The following is a 21,418-nucleotide window of genomic DNA, read 5'->3' on the forward strand; positions in this document are numbered from 1 at the left end:
TTAACCTCTTAAATGCCTGCTTGTGTTGCATTATAGATCAGTCATTAGGGATGAAAACGTGTGTAGATAATTTAAGCCGTTATTGGACTCCTTCTTTCAGAGAGAATTTAAGTGGCCAGCAGGCCATCAAGTTAGTGCAGATTCACCTTAATTCATCCAGAGCTGGAGATGATTCTCCCGGGCATCCGTCCGCCGTGAGGGCTGGTCTAGTTCAGGCGCATCTTTTCCCCTGGAGAGTAGCCCCCGCAGGGGCCACCTGAAGGCCTCGGGCTTCCCGCTTCTTGGCAGGCCCTGAACCCCCGTTTTTCTGCCAGCTCCGTAAGTCTGCTCCGCTTTTCTGGCCTCTCCGTGGAGACTTCCTGCCAGTTCTTCTCATCGTTATCATCGGGAAGACTTGTCTGAAATGAGCCGGTCTGTCCTTGCCAGAGGTAGAATTCTTTCACCCTTTCTTCCTGTTTATTTTTACATGTTTAAAAATGAGTATACACCTATACGTTAGTACAGTACGTGTGCCCATAACTTGTGAATGAATCCACGTGCAGGGGTACGGAATCAGTCACTTTGTTCATTCAGGGCACTCTCTCCGAGTGTGAGACTTGCACTTTATTTCCCCTTTAGCCGTGGTGTGTGTTCTGTAAACACCTGTGATCTGCACAGTGGAAATTATTCTCTGTGTACANGTAGAATTCTTTCACCCTTTCTTCCTGTTTATTTTTACATGTTTAAAAATGAGTATACACCTATACGTTAGTACAGTACGTGTGCCCATAACTTGTGAATGAATCCACGTGCAGGGGTACGGAATCAGTCACTTTGTTCATTCAGGGCACTCTCTCCGAGTGTGAGACTTGCGCTTTATTTCCCCTTTAGCCGTGGTGTGTGTTCTGTTAACACCTGTGATCTGCACAGTGGAAATTATTCTCTGTGTACAAGGGGACGTGTCCAGTGTTTGATGATTTCTATTGGGGTGTTATATAGATTAATGTATAAACCAAAAAAACCAACGAGTTCATTATGTTTAAGGAGTACAGCAAATAAATCATCGTATTGGTGGGTTTTGTTGTATTTTTTTCTCAACCTATTTTCTAAACTCTATGTATCTGAAAAGCATTTCAAGATACTGGAATTTGTGTTGCTTCTTCCTTTCGAAGCTAGCAGCCTGGCGTGTATAAAATATACGTGTGAGAATGGTTGATTTCTTTTTAATTTTTATGAAAATCACAGTGGTTGAGGATAATAGTGGTTAAGGCTGCAGGCTCCGGAGTCAGGTTCTTTGCCTCTGCATTGGGACTTGGCCGTGTACTAGCTATGTGACCTTGGCCTATTTACCGAATCTTTCTGTTCCTCCCCTGTAATGTGGGTAGAATTACAGAACTACTTTGGTATGACCTGTGTCAAGATTAAATTTTGTACATAAAAATATTTGGTAAGTGTTCAGTGACTGTTGATAATAATTGGCTGTATATTCAGATAATACTATTTTGTCAGGCCTCTTAAGGGCTATCTTAAGGAACTATCTTCTCACTATATTAGAAAAATTATCAAAATACATTATTAACAATATATAGTTTTGTGTGTATATTTAATGATTAAAGTGTAGACTGCTTAGCAAAGTGCTCAAAGTTTACAAATCAGTTAAGACAGTTTTCGTGAAGGTCTATATGCAGCTGTAAACATAACTTTTGTTTTGAAAAGGTTGGTTATGGTGTGAACCAAAAGGTGTTTTCAAGTTCTTAGATCTGGCTGTTATGGCTTCAGAATGTGGTGGCACTGTGTTCTGTAACAGAGAAGCGTTTAAAACCAAATAAGCACAATTTGTGTGTGGACCCAGGGAAACGCCTCCTTCCTCCGCACCTTTGCGTGTGTGGTGTTCACCCCATGGAACTAGAGAAAATGTTTGTGTTGCCCACTGATCATGCCAGATGCCAGGAGTTGCCCACCCTTTATCTTCAGGGGATAGAGAGGCCCGTTCCTAAGAACATTTTAAATCATCACTCCAAATGGTTAAGTGGAAAAAAAAAGTTAGAAACTGTTTCTTAAAATGCTTTATTGCATGTCTAGAGATGTGCCTGAGCTCCTGCCATTCCGTAGAGTTGTGTCTCTTCCGCACCTGTGAGCAAACCCGGTGTGGGAGGTCCGAGTAAGAGAGAGGGAGGAGAGGGCGTGGTGACTGTTTCCGCAGGGCTCAGATGCACCCACAGTGGGGCTGGTGACCTGTCGTGTTTCCACATATGTAATTGGTTTTTGAACTCAGGGCTCGTTAGATGAGTAAGCGATCTTGAACTGAGGCCCACTTTGAAAGGGGGGGACTGGGGGAAATGGAACAAGTTGGGCTTCTTTGCACTCAGTTTATCTGCCCCAAGGTTATTTTGGGCTTATGAGTCACATAGTTTCAGTTGGGTTTTTTAAATATTTTATTCATCTTATTTATTTTTTTGAGATTTTTACTTCTTTATCCTTAGAGGGTAAGGAAAGGAGAGAGGGAGAGAAATATCAATGTATGGTTGCCTCTCGCGCGTCCCCTTCTGGGAATTGGCCTGCAACCCAGACACGTGCCCTGACTGGAAATCAAACCGCAATCCTTTGGTTCGCAGGCCCGCGCTCAATCCACTGAGCTACACCAGCCAGGGCTGGGGTGGTTTTTTTTTTTTCACAGTTTAAGAGTGTCTTCTCTCCATATATAGGAGTTCATGTTGGTGGTTTTCTCCCTTAAAATCATTGCCTTCACATGTGACTACCATTGATCGTTTATTTTTGTTTATCCTTTTATGTTCTTGTAGTTTTGTTATATATTTTTCACATGTCTAGCCTTTTCATCTGATAGCATGACTTTTCTGTGATGTCTTTCTTCTTCTATAGTAAGAATTAATTTCTCATTATAAAATGTTCTGTTCTTAAAGAAATATTAAAACAACCTGGCTTGCGTTTGTGCTGTACCGTCACAGATGTGGAAGTATGAGAAAGAATGGAGTAAGACAGTCTTATTCATTCTAATTGCTGTTTGGTGTTTCATGCAGCGCCAGGAACATTTTGAATATGAAGACGTACCAAAAACGGGATAGAGTGGTTCTAGAGTTTCCATCCTGAACGTAGGAGATAAAGAAGTATTTACAGCCTAACTTTAAAAGCACTTACGACATCCTGGTATCTCTCATCGGACGATTCATACCAAATGTCCCCATTCCCACATGACCCAACATCATGGTTGATGGCTTCTGATTTCTACAAAAACCCTGTCCTCTGTCTCGTGGCGCTTCGAATCTTTTATGTCGTGATATCGCAGCATGGGCAGGAGGATTTTTTTTTTAATTTATTTATTTACCTTTAGAGGGAAGGGGAGAGGGAGAGAAACATCAGTGTATGGTTGCCTTTTGTGCATCCCCTGCTGGGAGTTGGCCTGCAGGGAACTGGCCTGCAACCCAGGCATGTGCCCTGACTGGGAATCGAACCGCAATCCTCTGGTTCGCAGGCCTGTGCTCAGTCCACTGAGCTACACCAGCCAAGGCTGGGCAGGAAGATTTTATGGGAAATTGGGATGCGACCATGACCACAAATACATGAATAAAGTATAAGCAACCGGCCTTGGGGGTTTTGAAAAGGTTGTTCTTAATCTACTTTATTCCACCCAGGGATTTTCTAGCAGGATAGCTGTTACCTTATTTAAAAAGCAGTACCTAAACACTTTATTTTAAATAGACTCACATTAAAAGCATAATTGTTTTAGATTTTATAGGGGTCATGTAACTTTCTAAGTCAGCGTCTAACCTAGTGGTATCTCATCTCATTCATCTGCATTTTTATTTGGTGTTTGTCTAAAGAAAGGAAAGAGGAAAGCAGGTATGAATTGTACTATTTGTACTAAATCTTGGGGATTTTTTTTTTGCTACATTTATTTCAGGGTAGGATATTAGGAAAAAAACTGTTTTAGTCTGAAGGTCTAAGTGATTAATACATTTGACTTGATGATGACGGTTTGTTCACTCTTTCAAGTGAATTGGCTTTGAAAACCAAGGAAGCGCATCTCTCCTCCGTTCCTCCCCCGAGCGTGCATGTGGCCACGCTCGGTGATCCTGCCGGACTCCAGCCGGAGTAGGATGCCACTGGCCCTGTATTCCAGTGCCAGGTGTGTTCCTTTCTTGTGTCCACCAAAGTGGACACAGACAACTACGTGATCTATCCCAAAGACATCCCTAGTTACTTCCAGCTGATGGGAGACCAGAAACTTTGTAAATGGATGGTTTGATATCCCTGCAAATAAAAAAAAGAGCCTGGGGGAAAAATAAATAAATAAAAGCATGTAGTGTTTGTTTCCTTTAGCAAGTATCCACTTTCTTTGATTGTAGCAATATTGCCGTCTGTAGCCAGGAAGCGTCTACAGCGTATCTTACGTTAGCAAGAAAGAATCTCGAATGGAGCGCCTCGGCGTGTGGGGGTGGGGCCCTCCCAGGGCCCTCCCAGGGCCCTCCCAGGGCCCTCCCACAGCCCTTGCACATGGGACACCGTGAGCCTCATAGGGAATTTTGTGTTCTAGTGACTGTGTTAAATCACTTTTTAAAAAGTGGAATTAATGTTAATGATAAGGTGTATTTAAGTAGACAAAAATACTATTTCAGCACGCGGTCAGTATTTAAATGTATTCATAAGCTCTTTTACATTCTTGGAATTCACAGTAAATCTCTGAAATTTCTGTGAAAAATCCCTGGAATTGACTGTGAGCAGCCACGTTTGAAGTCAGGGTTCAGGGTCACTGGAACACCTCATGGATCTGGGAACGGTCTTCCTCTGATTTTCAGTTGGACTGGAAATTTTCAAATTTAAACTTGGGGTTGCATCCGGAGAATTTTGGGTTCTTTCAAAAGTAAAAATATAGCATTTAGGCCTAATTTGTACAAATTACAGAAACAGGGCACACACAATCTCCTTAAAGCATTTAAACAAAGCAATTGAGTCATACTCTGTGTTTAACCATTCTTGTATTTGTTAATTTGAGTAACTCCTGATGTTTATAATCTCATCTGATTCTTTAAGATGTATAAAAAGTGAAGTCAAGTCAGCCTTGGATCAGGCCCAGCAATCTACAGTTTTTGTTACTCTGATAACTCTGTTATCTGTTTTAAGTAAAGCTTTTGAAGTGTTGTGGTTTTTCGAGTTTTCTATCAGCTTCTCTTTGATATGTTTGCCTGGCATTGTTCAGCCGTACGAGCCAGCGTGTCAAATAGCTTTTATACAGGGACCTATTTGGAGTGCTGTTTTGCCAGAGAGGGCAGAAACTTGGGCAGCACCCACTGTCATGCTTTTAGAAGGCAAAATATGCCAGAATCGGCGCTGTGCCGTGACTGCTGAGTTGCTGGTTCTTGTGCGAGCTGGTTATAGTCACAAGGACTCTTGCAGAATAGCACGCAGTTTAGACGCAGCCAATAACCTGGAGTGTGGTTTCAATGGTACTTCTAACTCCAGGTCCTGTACTACGTTAGCATATCTTTAAATGCTGTGTCTCAGCAGGCTCTCTGTCACCTGGAGATTCTGCCTTGGCCAAGTGCTTTCTTGTGATGAGATACAGGTCTTCCAGAACATCACCCTTTTGGTGGTTTGTCATATTTTTTCATACTATTTTTATATACTTTTTAATGCTGATGAAAATTCTGGTGTCACACTGAGGGAGAGGAAAAGAGGAGAAACAAGAGGCAAAAATAAGAGCCAGAAGTGTTTCCAAAGCAATAGGACTGTACTGGTTAGAAATCCCATTAAGGAGGGTATCCCGCTGCTCAAATTAGAATATTCCAATTGAAATGTGTTAGGAATACAACAAATACTGTACACTAGGTTCCTTTACCTCTCGAAGTAGGAGCGGGGAGGGGATGGGAACCCGTAGGCCTGCCTTTCCCCCTTTCAGAGAGGAAAAATAGAAAATTAGTTCCCTCCCTCATTCATGTATTGATGAGTGCCAGGCCCAAGGTTAGACATTGTGAAGAGTAAAAGTTATCTGTGGCCGGTCTGTGGATATGCAAATGACTTGCACGCAGGGTCACGTACGCAAAAATACGCAACATAAGGCAGTACTCAGGAAGGACCCTGTGTGGGGGACAGACCGCCATGGAGGGGTATTATCATGGGTCTTCTGGAATGGAGAAGTGAGGGTAAGCAAATGGGAGCGATTTTTTGAGCCACAACTTGGAGAAATGGCAGCTGTCTTCTAAGACCAATTATAAGACACGTGGAAAGACCCTAAGAATCAGTATTAAAAAGTGGTTAACAGAGTTACCTTTTGAGACTTGAATTAACTGTGTCATGACACAAAATAAGAGGCAAAGTGTCTTGAAGCCCAAAGGGAGAAGCACCTGCTTCGCTGGTCATAGCTACTTAACTCAAGTAGTAATTAGTGTTTTTTTAATAGTTCTCAGCAGAAGATGGGCTATATAGGAAATGGTGTAATGTGTGGATCCCGTACTTGCCAGGGAGAGAGAGAACTTCCAGGAACTTGAACTCCGTGGTCACCGGAGATGGGTCCCCTGCGGCATGGCGGAGATTCTTCGTTGGCGTACATACCTCGTGGGAGGGAAACCTCCTTTCACTTACTTTCTCCCGGCTGTTGCTAGGGCACAATGAGCAAGAGTACCGTCTCAGGATCCTCACTCATTCAAATTCTGTCTCCAGACTCGCCAGCTCTGTGGCTCTTGCCAAGATGTGGTACTTGGTCTCCTCGTGAGTATGATGGGACTACAGTTATCTCTCTGCTAAGTAATGGTGAGCATTGAATGCAGGTATTGGTCTGAAGAGTTTTACTCAGGGCCCAGCACATGACACTCAGCAAAGCTGCGGATATGACCTGTAATTGTGCCCTTACCCAGGGACCTTAATCACTCATGTCTGGCTATCTGAGTTGTCTGAAATAGGGCGTGCAGAACAGACGCTTAAGCATTCCAGAAAGTAACGCAGGTATCCCCATCATAAATTAACACTTCGCAGCATTCTCAAATGGTGCTGGTTATCATCGAGAACTAATCATTCCTGGGTGTGAGGGCAGTCTGGGTGTGACGTGCATCACCCCATCGATGGCCAGGGTTGCTTCGGCTGATCTGGCCGGCTGGGCAGGTGTCCCCTTCCTCCCACACCCATCCACGTGCGTCCCTCCCAAAGCTGTGCGCTCAGTTGAAGAGGACAACCTTTTCAACTAGAGGAGAGCACTGGCCCTGGGTCAAGGGTATACCGGTACCTGCACTCCCCAGCTAGAACCTCTGAACAAGCTCTCCAGAACTACCATTCCTGGGAGGTTTGGGAACCTGCTGTTCCAGAACCTACTGCAAGGCAATGGACCTGCTGGAGTAAACCTACCAGTCTTTCACGCCAACCCAGGGATTATTTCGGAAGTGACAGTGGCTGGCTTTCATTGGGCATCTGCCGTGGTGAAGCACCGTGCAAAGTGCTTTCTGCCCGTGTTGGCTAAGCCTCAAAAATGACTCTTCGGGGTAGGTACTAAAATTCTCCAGGTTTACAAAGCAGAACAGGAGAGCTCGGAGATGCTAGGAAACTTCCTGAGGCCACACGCCCCTGTTCCCTGGGGGAGGCAGAGTGGGAGCCCCAGAGCCCCCGCCTGCCCTCAGCCCCTGTGCTGCGCTGCACGGGACCCAGCACAGGACGACCTGGTTTCAGATCCAGTTCCGCTTTCCAGGGAGGTGATCCTGAACGAGCGGGTTTTGCCTCTCCGAGCCGCAGAGCCTCCATCTAAAACACGGAATGAGTGATTCTTATGTGGGCCTGTTGGGAGGATTAGAAATAAGGCGCCAGAGGACCTGGCGCAGTTTCTGGTGAAGGAAAGTGACTCCAGTGACGGGATGGGTACAGTTTGGGGCTCTCTAGACTGCTTTCTCCATCCCAGTGTCCCCCTTGGCGTGTGACCTCGCTGTCTCTTTTGAGGTAAAAGTCAACCTTTATACTTTTCAGCGGCAAATGAGTCAGAATATGCCTTCATTATTTAAATTAGAAAGTAACTGAGGCTGGTACCTGTTTTAGGGACTGACGTTGGTCCTACATGGCCATATAAATTCCTTTTTACTATTTTTATTGTGACAAAATATATATAACAGAGAAAGGAAAGGGAAAAATTAACAAAAAATATATAACAAAATATGCCATTTTTAAATAGTTACTAAGTGTGCAGTTCAGTGGCATGAATTACAGTCACACTGTCATGCAGCTGTCACCACTGTTTCCAGGTCTGTCTCGTCGCCCTACGGCAAAACTCTGTCCCCATTAAGCAGTGACTCCCGCTTGCCCCTGCCCTCAACTACTGGTAACTTCTAACCCATCTTCTGTCTCCAAGAATCTGCCTGTTCTAGGTATTTCATGCATGTGAAATCACACAACGTTTTTCCTTTTGTGTCTTGGCCCGTTTCACTTAGCATGACGTTTTCAGAGTCTGCCCATGTTGTGGCGTTTATCAGAACTTCATTCCTTCTTGTGGCGGAATAATGTTTCACTGCACGCACATTCCACATTTTGTTTCCCTGTTCGTTCATGGGCTTTTGAGTTGTCTCCACTGTTTTCGCCACATACACTTTAAAAGTATCTGAGTTTAAGATTCCTGCCCTGGCTGGTGTAGCTCAGTGGGTTGAGCAGATGCCTGCCAACCAGAGGATCACGGTTCAATTCCCCGTCAGGGCACATGCCTGGGTTGCAGGCCGGTTCCCTGCAGGCCAGTTCCCAGCAGAGGACACATGAAAGGCAACCATACATGGATGTTTCTCTCCTCTCTTCTTTGCCTCTAAAGATAAATAAATAAATAAAATATTTTTAAAAAAGATTCCTCATGGTAGTGATGTTGAAGACCTCATTAAAAGTAGTAACTATTTTTAAATTAAAAATTATACCCTATTCAGAATTTCTTTTCGGTCTACACTGAGTTATTCCAGCCAAGCTAAATCATTGTACTTTTCATATTACATAGTTGTTGGTAGAGATACGTAGATATATTTTAAGGAAGATGATACCAGCCAGATTTAGTAGATACTTTTATGTTTGCCAAGCACTACTTTTATGTCTCTGAATCAAATAAAAGTATTCTAGTTGCAAAACACGTTGGAAGCACATGATACAATTTGTGTGGAGTTGATGATATATTTTATACTTCCTCTTCCTGTTTTTAAAGAATTATACTTTACATGTCTAGAGAGTAAGCATTTCTGTTTATTAATTAGAAGAATTTTTAAAGTTCTATTATTTAGGTTTTTCAAGAATTACTGGAATATATTTGATTCAAACCCCAAACAATGCTTGGCAAGCATAAAAATAAATCTAAATCTGGCCAACATCATTTCCCTTAAAATGCAATGTGCTTTTTGAACAGAGGGGACAAAATATGACCGATAAAGGGCATGTAGTCTATCTTGTAGATCTGTAAAATGTTAGCAGGATCCCTGCAACAGATTGAGAGTTTTTCAAGTTTCAACTAGATAGCCTAAAACTAATCATGGCCCTCTTTTTTTTTTAGTGTATAAAAGAAATGTGCTGAGAATTCTAAAGTGCTTTTCCAGGGCTTATTTTCAGGAAGTAAAAGAGGCAATGAGAATATAGTATAAACATGTGCTACCTGAAGTTCCACGGGCCCTTGAACATATATTTAAATGTTTCCATTTGCAAATACTTCTGGTGTTTGGCCGCATAAGGACTTACACCACTAAGTTTCATGTGTCTGGTTAAGGGTCCAGGTCTGACGTGAGTGATTGCTTTTAGGTTGAAATTACCTCCTTTACGCAGTAATCTCTTTCATGGAGGCAGTGGTCCCCACCTTTTGCCTGTGAAAATTGCCTAGAGAACTTAAAAAAATGAGTACTGTCTGGGTTTGGTCCACCAGGATTCTGATTGAATCGATTTAGTATAGAATTAGACAAGCTCCACAGGTAGGAAACATGCAGCCAGAGTTGAAAACCGTGGGGTTCAAAGGAGAACTAGGTGAGGGTAGATGGGATGGGCGTGCAAGGCGGGGAAGAGGCCGCAGGAGTGAGCTTCCGTGCTGACCGTCCAACAACCCGAGAGAAGGGGGCAGTGAAAGCTCCCTGAGCATCCCGAATTTGGAGAGTGATGTCACGTTTCTCTTTTTGTCATTGTAGACATGGAAGGACTTCAATGAAACGTAAATGATTCAACAGAAGATGCCCCAATGGATGACTGTGAGACGCCTGCATATAACCTTCAGGTAGAACCACAGGATGGCTGTCACCCTGGGGACAGTGCGGAAAGTTCAGTGACACGCTTGCCTTCTGCATCAGACGAAAATGAAAACCAGCTTGGCAGGGACGGGCATGAATGTCTGACCAGTGGAGGCAGCACAATGGGCAGACCCGAAGTGACCGAGCAGGACAGTCTCAACAACAACGACAGCTGTGCCCCAAGCTGTGAGGTGGCTACAAGTGAGAACTCGGAGAACACGCCTCAGGAGGGCCCCAGAGATGGGCAGGACTGGTTGGGAAAGGACGAAAAAATACCTAGAAAGAGAAGTTCAAGAAGCCAAGGAGGCACTGCTAAGAAGATCCCCCCAGGTATTTTTTTTTAAATTACTATTTATGCTGTTGCTTAAAAATAAATCTTCCTCCCATCCCATACTGTGGATTCTGTACTCCATCTTACTTTCTTCTCTTGGTCCAGAGCTTATTGCAGATCCAACTGGGTGATGTGCCTTGCATGTGACGTGTCTCCGTAGCGTTCCACTGTACGGGGGCACCATCATCATCTATTGACATTCTTTGTACCTGTCATCACTGTGACTTTGATCTTTAACCTGTGAGTCTAGGGTGCTGGCACAGTCTTACTCAGCCTGCTTGTAGAATCTTTGCGTCGCACCCGATAGGTGAATAATGGACATTGACATGTAAGGGTGAATAAGATGCCAGGCTTTAATTATCTATAATCACTTGGGTTACAGAGTAATCCAGAGTATTTGTTATTGGGTATGTGGTTTGGCAGTTGGAGTTTTCGTCTGTGGACAGTTTCGCCTGAACGGCAGGGCAGCCCTGGGAAAAGGCAGCCTCTGGTCCTTTTTGATCGGAAACACGGGACAGAGCGTTCAGCGCATCCTACCTGGGCCTCCTTAGGAGAGCACCGCTTCACACAGACATCAGGCTCCCGAGAGCGAGGCATGGTCTCCGCTCTTCTCCTCGCTTCTGCTGTTTTGGCTGAATAAAGATACAGTCGTTCCGTCCATATCTTGATTTTATTTGTATTTTTTATTTGGAGTAAAAAGTGATATTTTCCAGTTTCTACAAATTGATCCTTATTTATCCTAAAAGCAACTTGATAACTTCTTCATGTAACTCATAATTTGACTTTTAATCCCTTTGTCTTTGATTTCCCTTAGTAGGCTGAAAAGCAAATTAAAATAATTTTGGCAAGAGACATGAAAGCATTTTTCTGAAAGGTCTGAATTAGCAGATGGTATATACAGTACTATTTGTATATATATTGATTTATTCTGTATAGTTCAAGGGCAATTTGTGCCTCTCTGACCTGATCACGTGATGTTTTTAGGATCAAGATCTAGTTATATATATGTAAGGGTCAGTGGTAGCGTCCAGATTACGACTCCTTGTGTTGTTCCTCCCCTCCATGACCTTATTCCTGTTCCCAAGGTGTGACTGTATGTTTCAAAATTATTCAGACTTGCTGTCAGTGAGCAGGTATATGTAGAATTACCCTCCCCTAATGCATTTCATTAATATGGTTTCTAAAACTTAGGTATAGTCTCTATACAGATTATTTGTTAAAGTTATTTTATGTATCTTGTGGGGGTAAGAAACTGAATTAGGAGTTGTGGAACCTAGGTTTAAATCTTACTTCTGGTTCTCGGCCACTTGATGGAGAGACCTAATGATTCTGTGCTTCAGTTTCCTCATCTGTGTGACGATGTCCGTCTGCATGAGTCTGTATCTGAGCGGTGAATTTCTTAGATTTCTGGACAGAAATGGCACCGTCTGCACAGAGTTAGAGTTTGGTGATCCCCTCTAGCATATCTGTAGAGTTGTTTACGTGTCACGGATACATTTTTATTTGCACCATAAGTTTCATTAAATTGAAAGAAGTCAGGGTGGGCAAAAGAATTGTAAACTGAATGAAAGGATTTTTTTTCTGAGGCTGGAATTACCCCCTTGTGGCCTGAAAGGGACCCAGCATGGGAAGCCTCAGGATTGCCTGCAAGCTTTCCTCGGTTTATCCTGAGAGGCCCTGAAGCCTGTCCCTCACCAGCACACACACCGGTCACCAGCCCTAAGTGATCGCGCCTCCCTGCGCTCCCTCTGACTGGCCCGTCCCCTTCATTCCCCACTGCCTGGGTTTGGCTTCATGATCTTCGGCTGGAGTCCTACAAAAGCCCCTGAAGGGGTCTCCCACCGTGTTTCTCCACAGCCCGCTCTGTGTCTAAACCAGCAAAGCAGGCAGTTTGTGCTTGACATGGGCGCATTTACTCTTCTCTGTACTGTGAGGTTTTTTAAATTATCTTATTGTTGTTCAAGTACAGCTGTCTGCACGTACCCCCCACCACTCCCCGAACACCCCAGCCATCCCCACCTCCCTCCCCTGGTTCCACCCCACCTTGGTTTTGTCCATGTGTCCTTTATAGTTGTTTCTGAAAACTCTACCCCCTTTCCCCCCATTATTCCCCCCAACGTTCCCTCTGACTGGGAGATTTTAAAATCCTAAGTAAGTGCAGTTTCAAAATTTTGCACATACGTATTTTTTTAATTAATTTATTTATTTTTAGAGGGGGAGGGAAGGAGAGAAATATCAATGTATGGTTGCCTCTTGTGAGTCCCCTGCTGGGAACTAGCCTGCAACCAAGGCATGTGCCCTGACTGGGAATCGAACCGCAATCGTGTGGTTCGCAGGCCCGCGCTCAATCCACTGAGCTACACCGGCCAGGGCAATATGTATTTTTTTAGTGACAGAATAGTTTCTAAAATACTAAATGATATATAAAACAGGACACTCAATCCCAAACCAGAAATGTTTGTGGCAGGTAAGTGTTCTCTCAATGCATTTTTAAAAACGTATATTAAGGTAAATTCATTCACTCTTATGCTCCCTTACCTAGTTTATAATTTATAGTACTTTTTCAGCATCCCAAAGCTAGTATTGTAAGAAAAAGTAGAACAGTAATAGTATTTATTAGAAGACGTGTCATTATGTATAAGACAACATTTCTATAAACCTGCTAAAACCTTGAACTTGGCCTCCCGTAAGTCCAGTTGTCATTACATTATGAGCTTTTTCTCCTTAAGAGAATTGAACGTTCATGTAATGCTACGTCACATCTAGTTTTCACTGACATAGATTTAGGTAAGTAATATCTCGAAAATTAATGAAAATGAGCCTATCAGTTCTAATAGTTTTATTGAGACATAAGTCTCATGCCATAGAACTCACCCACTCGAGTGTGCAATTCAGCGGCTTTTAGCAAAGAGCTGTCCACAGTCCGCTTATGGGCGCTTGCATCACCGCGCACAGCAGCCCGCGCCTGTTCGCTGCCCCTCTTCATCCCCCACAGTCGTCCCAGCTCTGGGCCGCCACTGATCTACTTCCTTCCTCTGTGGACTCGCCTGCGCTGCACGTTTCATGTACACGGAACCTTATAGTATATGATCTTTAATGACGGGCTTCTTTCACTTAGCATAGCGCTTTCAAGCTTTGCCCGTGTTGTAGCATGTATCAGCACTGTATTCTTTCTGTGGTCGAATGCTCCACTGTAGGAACGTATCACATTTCATGTATGCAATTGTCCGGTGCTGGGTATTTGAGCCAGTTCTCCTTTTTGGCTGTTGTGAATGGTGCTCCTAGAACATCTGTGTACAAGTTTTTGTGGGGACGTACGTCTTCCTTTGAGGGGGTGATGTGTGCATAGGAGTAGAATTACTGGATCGTAAAGTAACTAACTTTTTGAAGGACCTGTCAAACTATTTTCAAAAGTGGCTACGCCATTTTACATTCTCACCAGCAATATAGGAAGGTTATAATTTCTCCACATTTCTCCAGTACTTGGTAATATCTGACTCTTCTGGTGATAGCCACAGTTTCTTTTCAATTTAGATGTCATTTGCATGCCATAAAATTCACCTTTATAACGTGTACGATGCAGTGGTTTCAGTACATTCACGAAGTTACACAACCATCTAGTTCTAGAGCAGTTCATCCCCCCAAACAGAAGCCCTGAACCCATCAGCGGCCACCTCCCACTTTTCCCCCACCCCATCCCCTGGCAACAGCTGGGGCATAAATTTTACAAGGCCATGAGGTACAGGTTCAGATTAAGTGCCTGATGGTCGGCAAACAGCTCACTTTAATTACTCACTCGGTCACCATGGTATCTAAACATTTGTCGGAACAGTTCAGCCAATGGCAGGAAGCCAAAAACAGGCAGCAGACAGAAACTGAAAAAGGAAGACCCTTCCGGGCGGACTTGGCCACTATTCGGTGCCCAGATTTGTCCCACTGGAGTCCTTCTCAGTGTGGCCGCTGGGAGGTGACGAAGGCGGTCCGCAGGCTGGAGACGAACAAACCTTGGAAATGGATTCGTATCCTGCAGTCGGGCTTGGGGAGTGAGAAGAACAGAGACGTTTGGAGTAGTGGCCCAGCTGTTCCTGCCTCTGTGACCCTAGACAGGCAGTAACTCATTTCCCTGAGCCTCTTTCCTCTCTGTGGGAGTTCACACCCTCCCTATCTTGGAGCATTGTCCTTAAAATGCGCCCTCCCGAATGGGAAGCACTCTGTAAAGTGCCTGGCAGAAGATTGGTGGTTGTCACCTGTGTGTGGGTCACCGGATTTTTAATTGGCATGGTGAGGAGCGGCAATTCAGCAAAATTAAGACATTTGTGTCACGTGACTAAATCCATCTGACCTCTCTGTCAGTGTCTTTCTTCTGGGATCTTTGTAACATGCACTTTTTAGATTTACCCACCTCTGCCCTTCTCTCCTCTGAAGTGTATTCCTAGAAGCATATCTTCAGCCCTGTCTGGTGTAGCTCAGTGGATTGAGCGCGGGCCTGTGAAGCAAAGGGTCGCTGGTTCGATTCCCAGCCAGGGCACATGCCCGGGTTGTAGGCCAGGTCCCCAGTAGGGGACACATGAGAAGCAACCACACACTGATGTTTCTCTCCCTCTCTTTCTCCCTCCCTTCCCCTCTCTCTAAAAATAAATAAATAAAATATTTTTTTTAAAAAAACATCACTGGCTTTGGTGGGGCTCCGTTTAAAAAAAAAAAAAACACCATATCTTCAGTGCCCACTAGCCTTGCCTGCTGGCATGTTAACTGATATCCAAAATAATAACTAGTGATTCTGTAAGTCTGAATCTGCAAGGCAGATTTGCATTTTGCATATCTGGCTTCTACCACAGAACCTTTACAGGTAGCCTTAAATATATATGCCTTTCTATTTGTTAGAGATAGAAAATATTTCTATGTTCAGGCTTGTGAGAAGATCAGATAATTTATATACAGGCACATAAAATTTGATCATTTTATTCATCCCAGAGAATCAAGGAATATTTATATGATAGCTGATGAATCCAGTGTGCTTGGAATGAACTAGGAAATATGGTAAAAATTTAGCCATTTCAGTATTAGCAAAGCCGTTAGTGTGCACCTGGAGGGAAAACAATTATTAATTGCATTTGAAACTCTAATACTCCAGCTGTCTGTAGACCTGGATAAGAAGTTTAAAAATTAGCAGAATTAATTGCATGCTTAGGGAAATCCTTTGCATATTTCTAATATGTAATAAAGCATGTTAAGGTGTAAAATGTACAATGACACCCCTAGGAGGGTCCAAAACATCGGTGCTGGTTGGCATAGACAAAGTTTAAATCCCAGTGATGTTAATATGTAACGAATCGTACCTTCCATGTGAATTAGAAACAGCCGGGAGCACGCTCTACAAAGTGGTGGAACGGGAGGGAATCACTCCAAGTGCTGTGGTTTTTAACAAAAAACAACAAAAGGTGTCACTGCCCACGGGGTTACCTGCTTTTATAGCCTAAGAATCCGCGGACATGGTGGCCCATGTAGGAACTACATAAACTGTGTGTTAACACGTGTTTCTGACCCATCTCCCAGAGTTATAGGCAAGATGCACATCAGCACGAAAGAGTAAGAAGGTGCAAGGAACTCGGGTGTGGGGTGGCTCAGAGTTGTGTAACGTGAAACCACAGGCGTGAAGTTCTATTTTCTTAGAGTACGTACATAAATTTGCCACCTTAGGTGTGCAGTTAGTTCAGTGACATCAACTACACACCGTGTAACCACCACCACTATCTCCTTCCAAAACTCTCACCCCAAACGGAGACTGTAAGAAGGTAGCCACAGCCTCTGCATCTTTCTTCCCTTCGCCCCTGGAAACCTCTGTTCTCCCGTCTATTTTATTTGCCTGTTCTAGATACTTCACGTAAGTGAAGTTGTAAGATATTTGTCCTTTTGTGACCGGCTTTTCCACTCTGGATGTCTTCAGGGTCCATCCACGTCGCAGTATGTGTATGATGAAGTGTTGACCAGTCTGGCCAGAGCTGTGGGTTTGTTTACAAGGCAGTAGGAGTGGGGCTCCGGACAAAGTCGTGGCGAACGCACTCGAATGGCTGAGGAAGAGCCTTGCTGAGCCTGTATGGAGCCTGACAGTCTGCCAATTCGAATATGAACATTAGAACTGGTGCTGAGGTTTCAGTGGAGGTGGAAGTTACAATGAATAATGGCTAATTTTTTTATAATCTTGTGCATCATTTCAGGAGCTGTGGGCCAAGCATTTATTTACTAGTGATTTTTTTTTGTTCTTTTTAGAAGTCTGTATTACTGAACTTCTTATTAGGAGATATGTTTCTGTGGCCATTAGCTCTGGTGTGTCCGCTCTTCTGGGACCAAAAAGTAGTTCTGACGTTAACAGAGTCTGCAGAGGGCAAGTTCACCTCGGCAGCCAGCAGTTTGGTGGGATAAACGCCTTTGTCTTCCTGTTCGGTTCTGTTTCATCTGGGGCAAGCTCGGACTTCAAATGATAGCTAATCCATATTTTCCTTTGGGAGACTCAAGTTTTTGTTTGGGTCTTAACCTGCCTGCTTCTATTTCGGTCTCATCTTATTAATACTTTTAACTATAATCCTGCAAAAGTTGGTCTATGTGTGTGCTGACAGAAGCAATCGAATGTCAGCACAGTCTCAATCAGGGCATTAACTGTGGCTTCTGGGGCTTTTCCATAGAATTGGTTTTATTTGTAACTTTTATTGTGAACAGACATAGTATTTTGAGGTGTTCCACCATGATGGAAATCTATCCTAACAGGCATTGTATTTACTTCTTTAAGGACTCGCTTCAGGAGACGCCACACCTTTCATGCAAGGAAATGTGCTGGGTGCAGTCACCTGCGCTCTTGGTGACGAAGAGTCTGCTGCAGTAAACGCCAGCGACCCACCGGAAGCCCCAAAGCTGGCTCTGCAGTCTCTGTTCTCACTCATACGAGGGGAAGTTGAGCAGCTGGACGCCAGGGCACTCCCCCTCTGCCTTCATCAGGTACTACGTTAAACCCTTCACTTTCCGCCACGCTAAACTCCCGGCACCGGAGTTAGTGATGACCTAAAATCCAGTCCTGTGCGATCGAGTCTACCCCACGTGTCATGAGTGAGCCCAGGAACAGGTGGCCCTGGGGAAGGGGGTGCTGGGAAATTTGAATGACTGGCTAGAGGCCACCACCCGTGGATAGTGGATCTGTACCTCAGTCACTAACTTCTTTTATTTAGCAAATAAGCCCAGGTGGAAGTGGGTATGGGGGCACGAATAGGAATGGAGAAAGTCCGATTAAAATATTGTAAAAAATGATAACAAAAAATAAAATAAAAGTATGGGCTTCCGTTTTATATCTCAGAGGGCAGGGGATGGAGAATAAAGGGGGCCAAATAGATGGTGATGGAAGATGATTTGACTTTGGGTAGCGAGCACACAGTGTACCATACAGATCGTGTGTCATAGAAATATACACTTAAAACCTATACGACCCCATTAAACAATAACAGCCCAATACACTGAATTTTTTTTTAAGTATGGGCTGTGCTTCTACCACTGACAAGCTAAGGGGCTTTCAGTTTTTTCTGGAAAGCTGTAGATAAGTAAATGAGATAATGCGTGCAGAATCATTTAATGTAGTGCTGGGTACGCAGCAAATTCAGGTAAATACCAAGCATCATAACTATATTCTCACTGTCACTAATTCAAAGATTGCTAGTTCGAATGGAGGCCGGGGGTTAACAAAGACACTGAAGCTTGCGGTCAACTGAGACATCGGGGCAACGGAAGCCAGCTGATGGCTGCCCTCTTCAGCCTGAGAATACAGAACTCCTGCTACCCCCCCCCAGAGAGACACAGATCAGGGAGAGGGGAAGTGACACTTCTTTTATTTCAGTGGTTCCGGGCACCCCACACTGCGCCTTTCACCTGGACTCACCGGTTGTTGACCTTTTGCCAAATTTTTGCCCTCTGTCCCCACGTATTTCCCGTGGAAACACTCTTCCCCCATGTCCAGATCCATTCAGCAAGTCTGGATCCATTCAGCAGCCACTGGGACGCAGGCGTAATGCCGGTCAGGTCACACTACTCCTCTGCTCACAGCCCTGCAGTGGCTTCCCTTCTCATTCACAGTAGAAGCCGGAATCCTGGTCATGGCCTGCAAGACCCCTCCGTGATCTGGCTGTTACCTCTTAGACCTTCGTCCCTTGAACTCCCCTTCCGAGCCACTCCCTTCCAGGTGCACTGGCCTCCCAGCACTTCCTCAGATAGACCAAAGGTGTTCCTACTTCAGGGCCTTTGGTCCCTCCTTTCTACACTTTCTGAGGAAGCTCCTGCGGGATGTGCTCCACCCAAACAAGGGAGTCAGCCGAGGAATAGGGAGATGCGAGATAGAGGCAGCTGGGGATGCTGCCCAGGAGAGAGGTGAAGGGAATCTCCAGGCGAACAGAGATTCTCGGATGGCAGCTATGTACCAAGAAGGAGAGGGAAATCGGTCCTACCTAGAGCAGATCAGACGAATCTGATAAAACACAAGCAGAATCTTGAAAAGCGGTGGATCCTTGCTGAAGTCCTCAGAGTAGAAAATATGGATTCAAACTTTAGACTAAACTAAACATTTCCAGAACGGTGACATTGACATTGCTCATGGAAAAGTGTTACATCTGTAGAATACACTTCAAGCAAGTTAGGCATATATTTTCCTTTAAAAGTATGCTGTTTCCACTGTGGAATTTGGAAAAAGCCATTCCTCTCATTCCTAGTTTATAGGTTTGACAAATAGCTTATTGTTCTTTGCATTGGCAGCTACCTGGAAAACGGAGATACGGATCTGGAAGGGGGCACCTTTTTTTTACTACAGATTGAGTATGAGTCAGTGGAAACTTTTAAAAATGTAAAGTACTTACATGAAATACTCTCACTGTGGTAACAGTTTGTGCGGGAATATTTCTCAGAAAATATTTTCTGTTTCATAAAAAGTTCTGTTTATAAGTAAAGTTCTAAATAAACAATCTCCAAGTTTTGGGAATCAAAGAGTTTCTCCATTGAAAGGTGCCTTAGAATGAATCTTGTAACGGATCAGCCTGAACACGGACCAGACCCTGCCCCTCTGGACCCTCCGTCCAGTGCCCTTTGCTCTAGATGCAGCACGTTGCCCAGACTCCAGACATCGTGGCTCAGCCCTTAGCAGGTGGCCCGGCCTCCTCTGTGACAGCAAAACAGAACCAAAAGTCAGTGTCCCGCGAGGTGGTTGGTGAAAGAGGAATGAAATGGGTGGCGTTTCAAGGTCTCATGTGATGTGACACGTATCAGCTTTTTAATTGGCAATAAACAAGGTCATTCTCAGACTCGTGGTGTCTCTTTATAAGCCTCTGTAGTATTTTCCTCATTCTTTAGAGTTCTGACTTGTAAACTCTGATGAGTCAGCAGAGCTTGCTTTGACTTGGAATGAGGCGGCACGGAGACCATAGAGTGTCTGTCTGCCTGGCTTGACCACGGTGGCTTCCGCAACGTGTCCTGTGCCTACAGTCAGATTTCTTGTGAACTGGAAAATGCAGTTCAAGTTTTTCTTTGTTTGCTATTAAAGACTTGCTGGGTTTCCAGGCCTTGATTTCTCCCCAACTTGACTTTTCATCCAAATATTAATTTAAATCATTGTTTCTTATTTATTTTTAACAGATGGCTGAGTCCTATTTCCAGGAGGAGGACTGTATCCTTTTTCTTAATTATAGGAAGAAATTCACAGAACCCTTAGAAAATGGGCCATTTTTTTCCGTTGAGATTCACATACAATAAAATGTGTAGATCTGTCATTTTCAGTGGGTGATCAGTGCAGAAAGAGATGCAGGGAATTTCTGTCGCTCCAGAAAATCCTCTAGTACTAACCAAGTTTGGCTGTCAGTAAATGAGTCCTAACTTGACCAGAATCTAGATATTTGTGTGTTGCAGGAGTGGGGGAGCACATTGCTGAAAACCGTAGTTAAAATCCATTTGGGTTTTCCTCCTTGTGAACTGAGCGGAGGTACGAGTCTGCTCACACTCTCGAGGTGGAGCCTGTCGGCACACCGCGCCTGGTGCGGCTCCCGACCGTCTTCCATCAGCCGGCAAAGGGGAGATGGCCTCTGTCATTCCCGATACACAGAATCAATGTCAAGGGAGGCCGTGTGTTAGCTTTCGTGTAGGAAAGATGCTTCCCTCCTCTTTTCAGTGTATTAAATATGACTCATGTGTTTGGAGGATGGCCCGATATATATACTCTCTAGAAAGAATGTACCATCAACCTCTGTTTTTCCCCATTTGGGTGACTTTTTTCCCCCCTCCTGACCTTGTTGGCTTCCCCCACAGCTTGGAGCAGAGTGACAGGTAGTTATCACCCTGACCTCCATCGAGCAAGCCAGCGACGTCCTCAGTTTATTACTAAGTTTGTAGAAAGCCCACTTCTGGTGGAAATGATGGTAGAATGCCCGCCTCCCCCCTCCCCCCCCCCCGCCCCCGCCCCCTGCCAGCTAAAGAGTCCGATGTAGCCCAGTGCCGACCAGCATCATTACCTCTGGGAGCTTCTTAGAAATGAAAATTCATGGGCCTTAGAATCAGAATTTCTGGAGATCAGACCCATGAATCTGTATTTGAGCAAATTTGTCAGATCACTTTTATGTTCAGTCAAGGGAGAAACATTGGTATACTTTAAGTTATGGGCAGAGGTCATTGGGATTAATGGTCCCTGCTTCTTCCTGGCCTATTTTGTGATCCCTGGCGTACCTTTAAGTCTACAAATTAGAGAGAGAACTGAACCTCTCAGTGATCTTGCGAAGGGCAGAAAACTAAACAGCGAGTTTTTCTCTTCCTTCTTTCTGGGTCAACATTTAGAACATGGCCCAAAGGAAGGCAGACAGTTGGGCGA

At 44.3% G+C, this 21,418-nt stretch overlaps 1 protein-coding gene across 1 annotated transcript in view; it reads left to right on the forward strand.

The window, feature by feature from the left end:
* CNST (consortin, connexin sorting protein) overlaps positions 1–21,418 on the forward strand; it is a 65,058-nt gene that overhangs the window by 17,661 nt on the left and 25,979 nt on the right. Inside the window, exons 2-4 of the mRNA XM_037069405.1 lie at positions 10,107–10,535; positions 17,324–17,529; positions 20,197–20,227. Coding sequence (XP_036925300.1) covers positions 10,157–10,535; positions 17,324–17,529; positions 20,197–20,227 — 616 coding nt within the window. The 5' untranslated portion in view covers positions 10,107–10,156. The remainder of the gene's footprint in view (positions 1–10,106; positions 10,536–17,323; positions 17,530–20,196; positions 20,228–21,418) is intronic.

Source organism: Sturnira hondurensis, unplaced genomic scaffold (genome assembly GCF_014824575.4).
Source record: "Sturnira hondurensis isolate 20B ecotype Veracruz unplaced genomic scaffold, ASM1482457v3 Scaffold0018525, whole genome shotgun sequence".
Lineage (NCBI taxonomy): Eukaryota > Metazoa > Chordata > Mammalia > Chiroptera > Phyllostomidae > Sturnira > Sturnira hondurensis.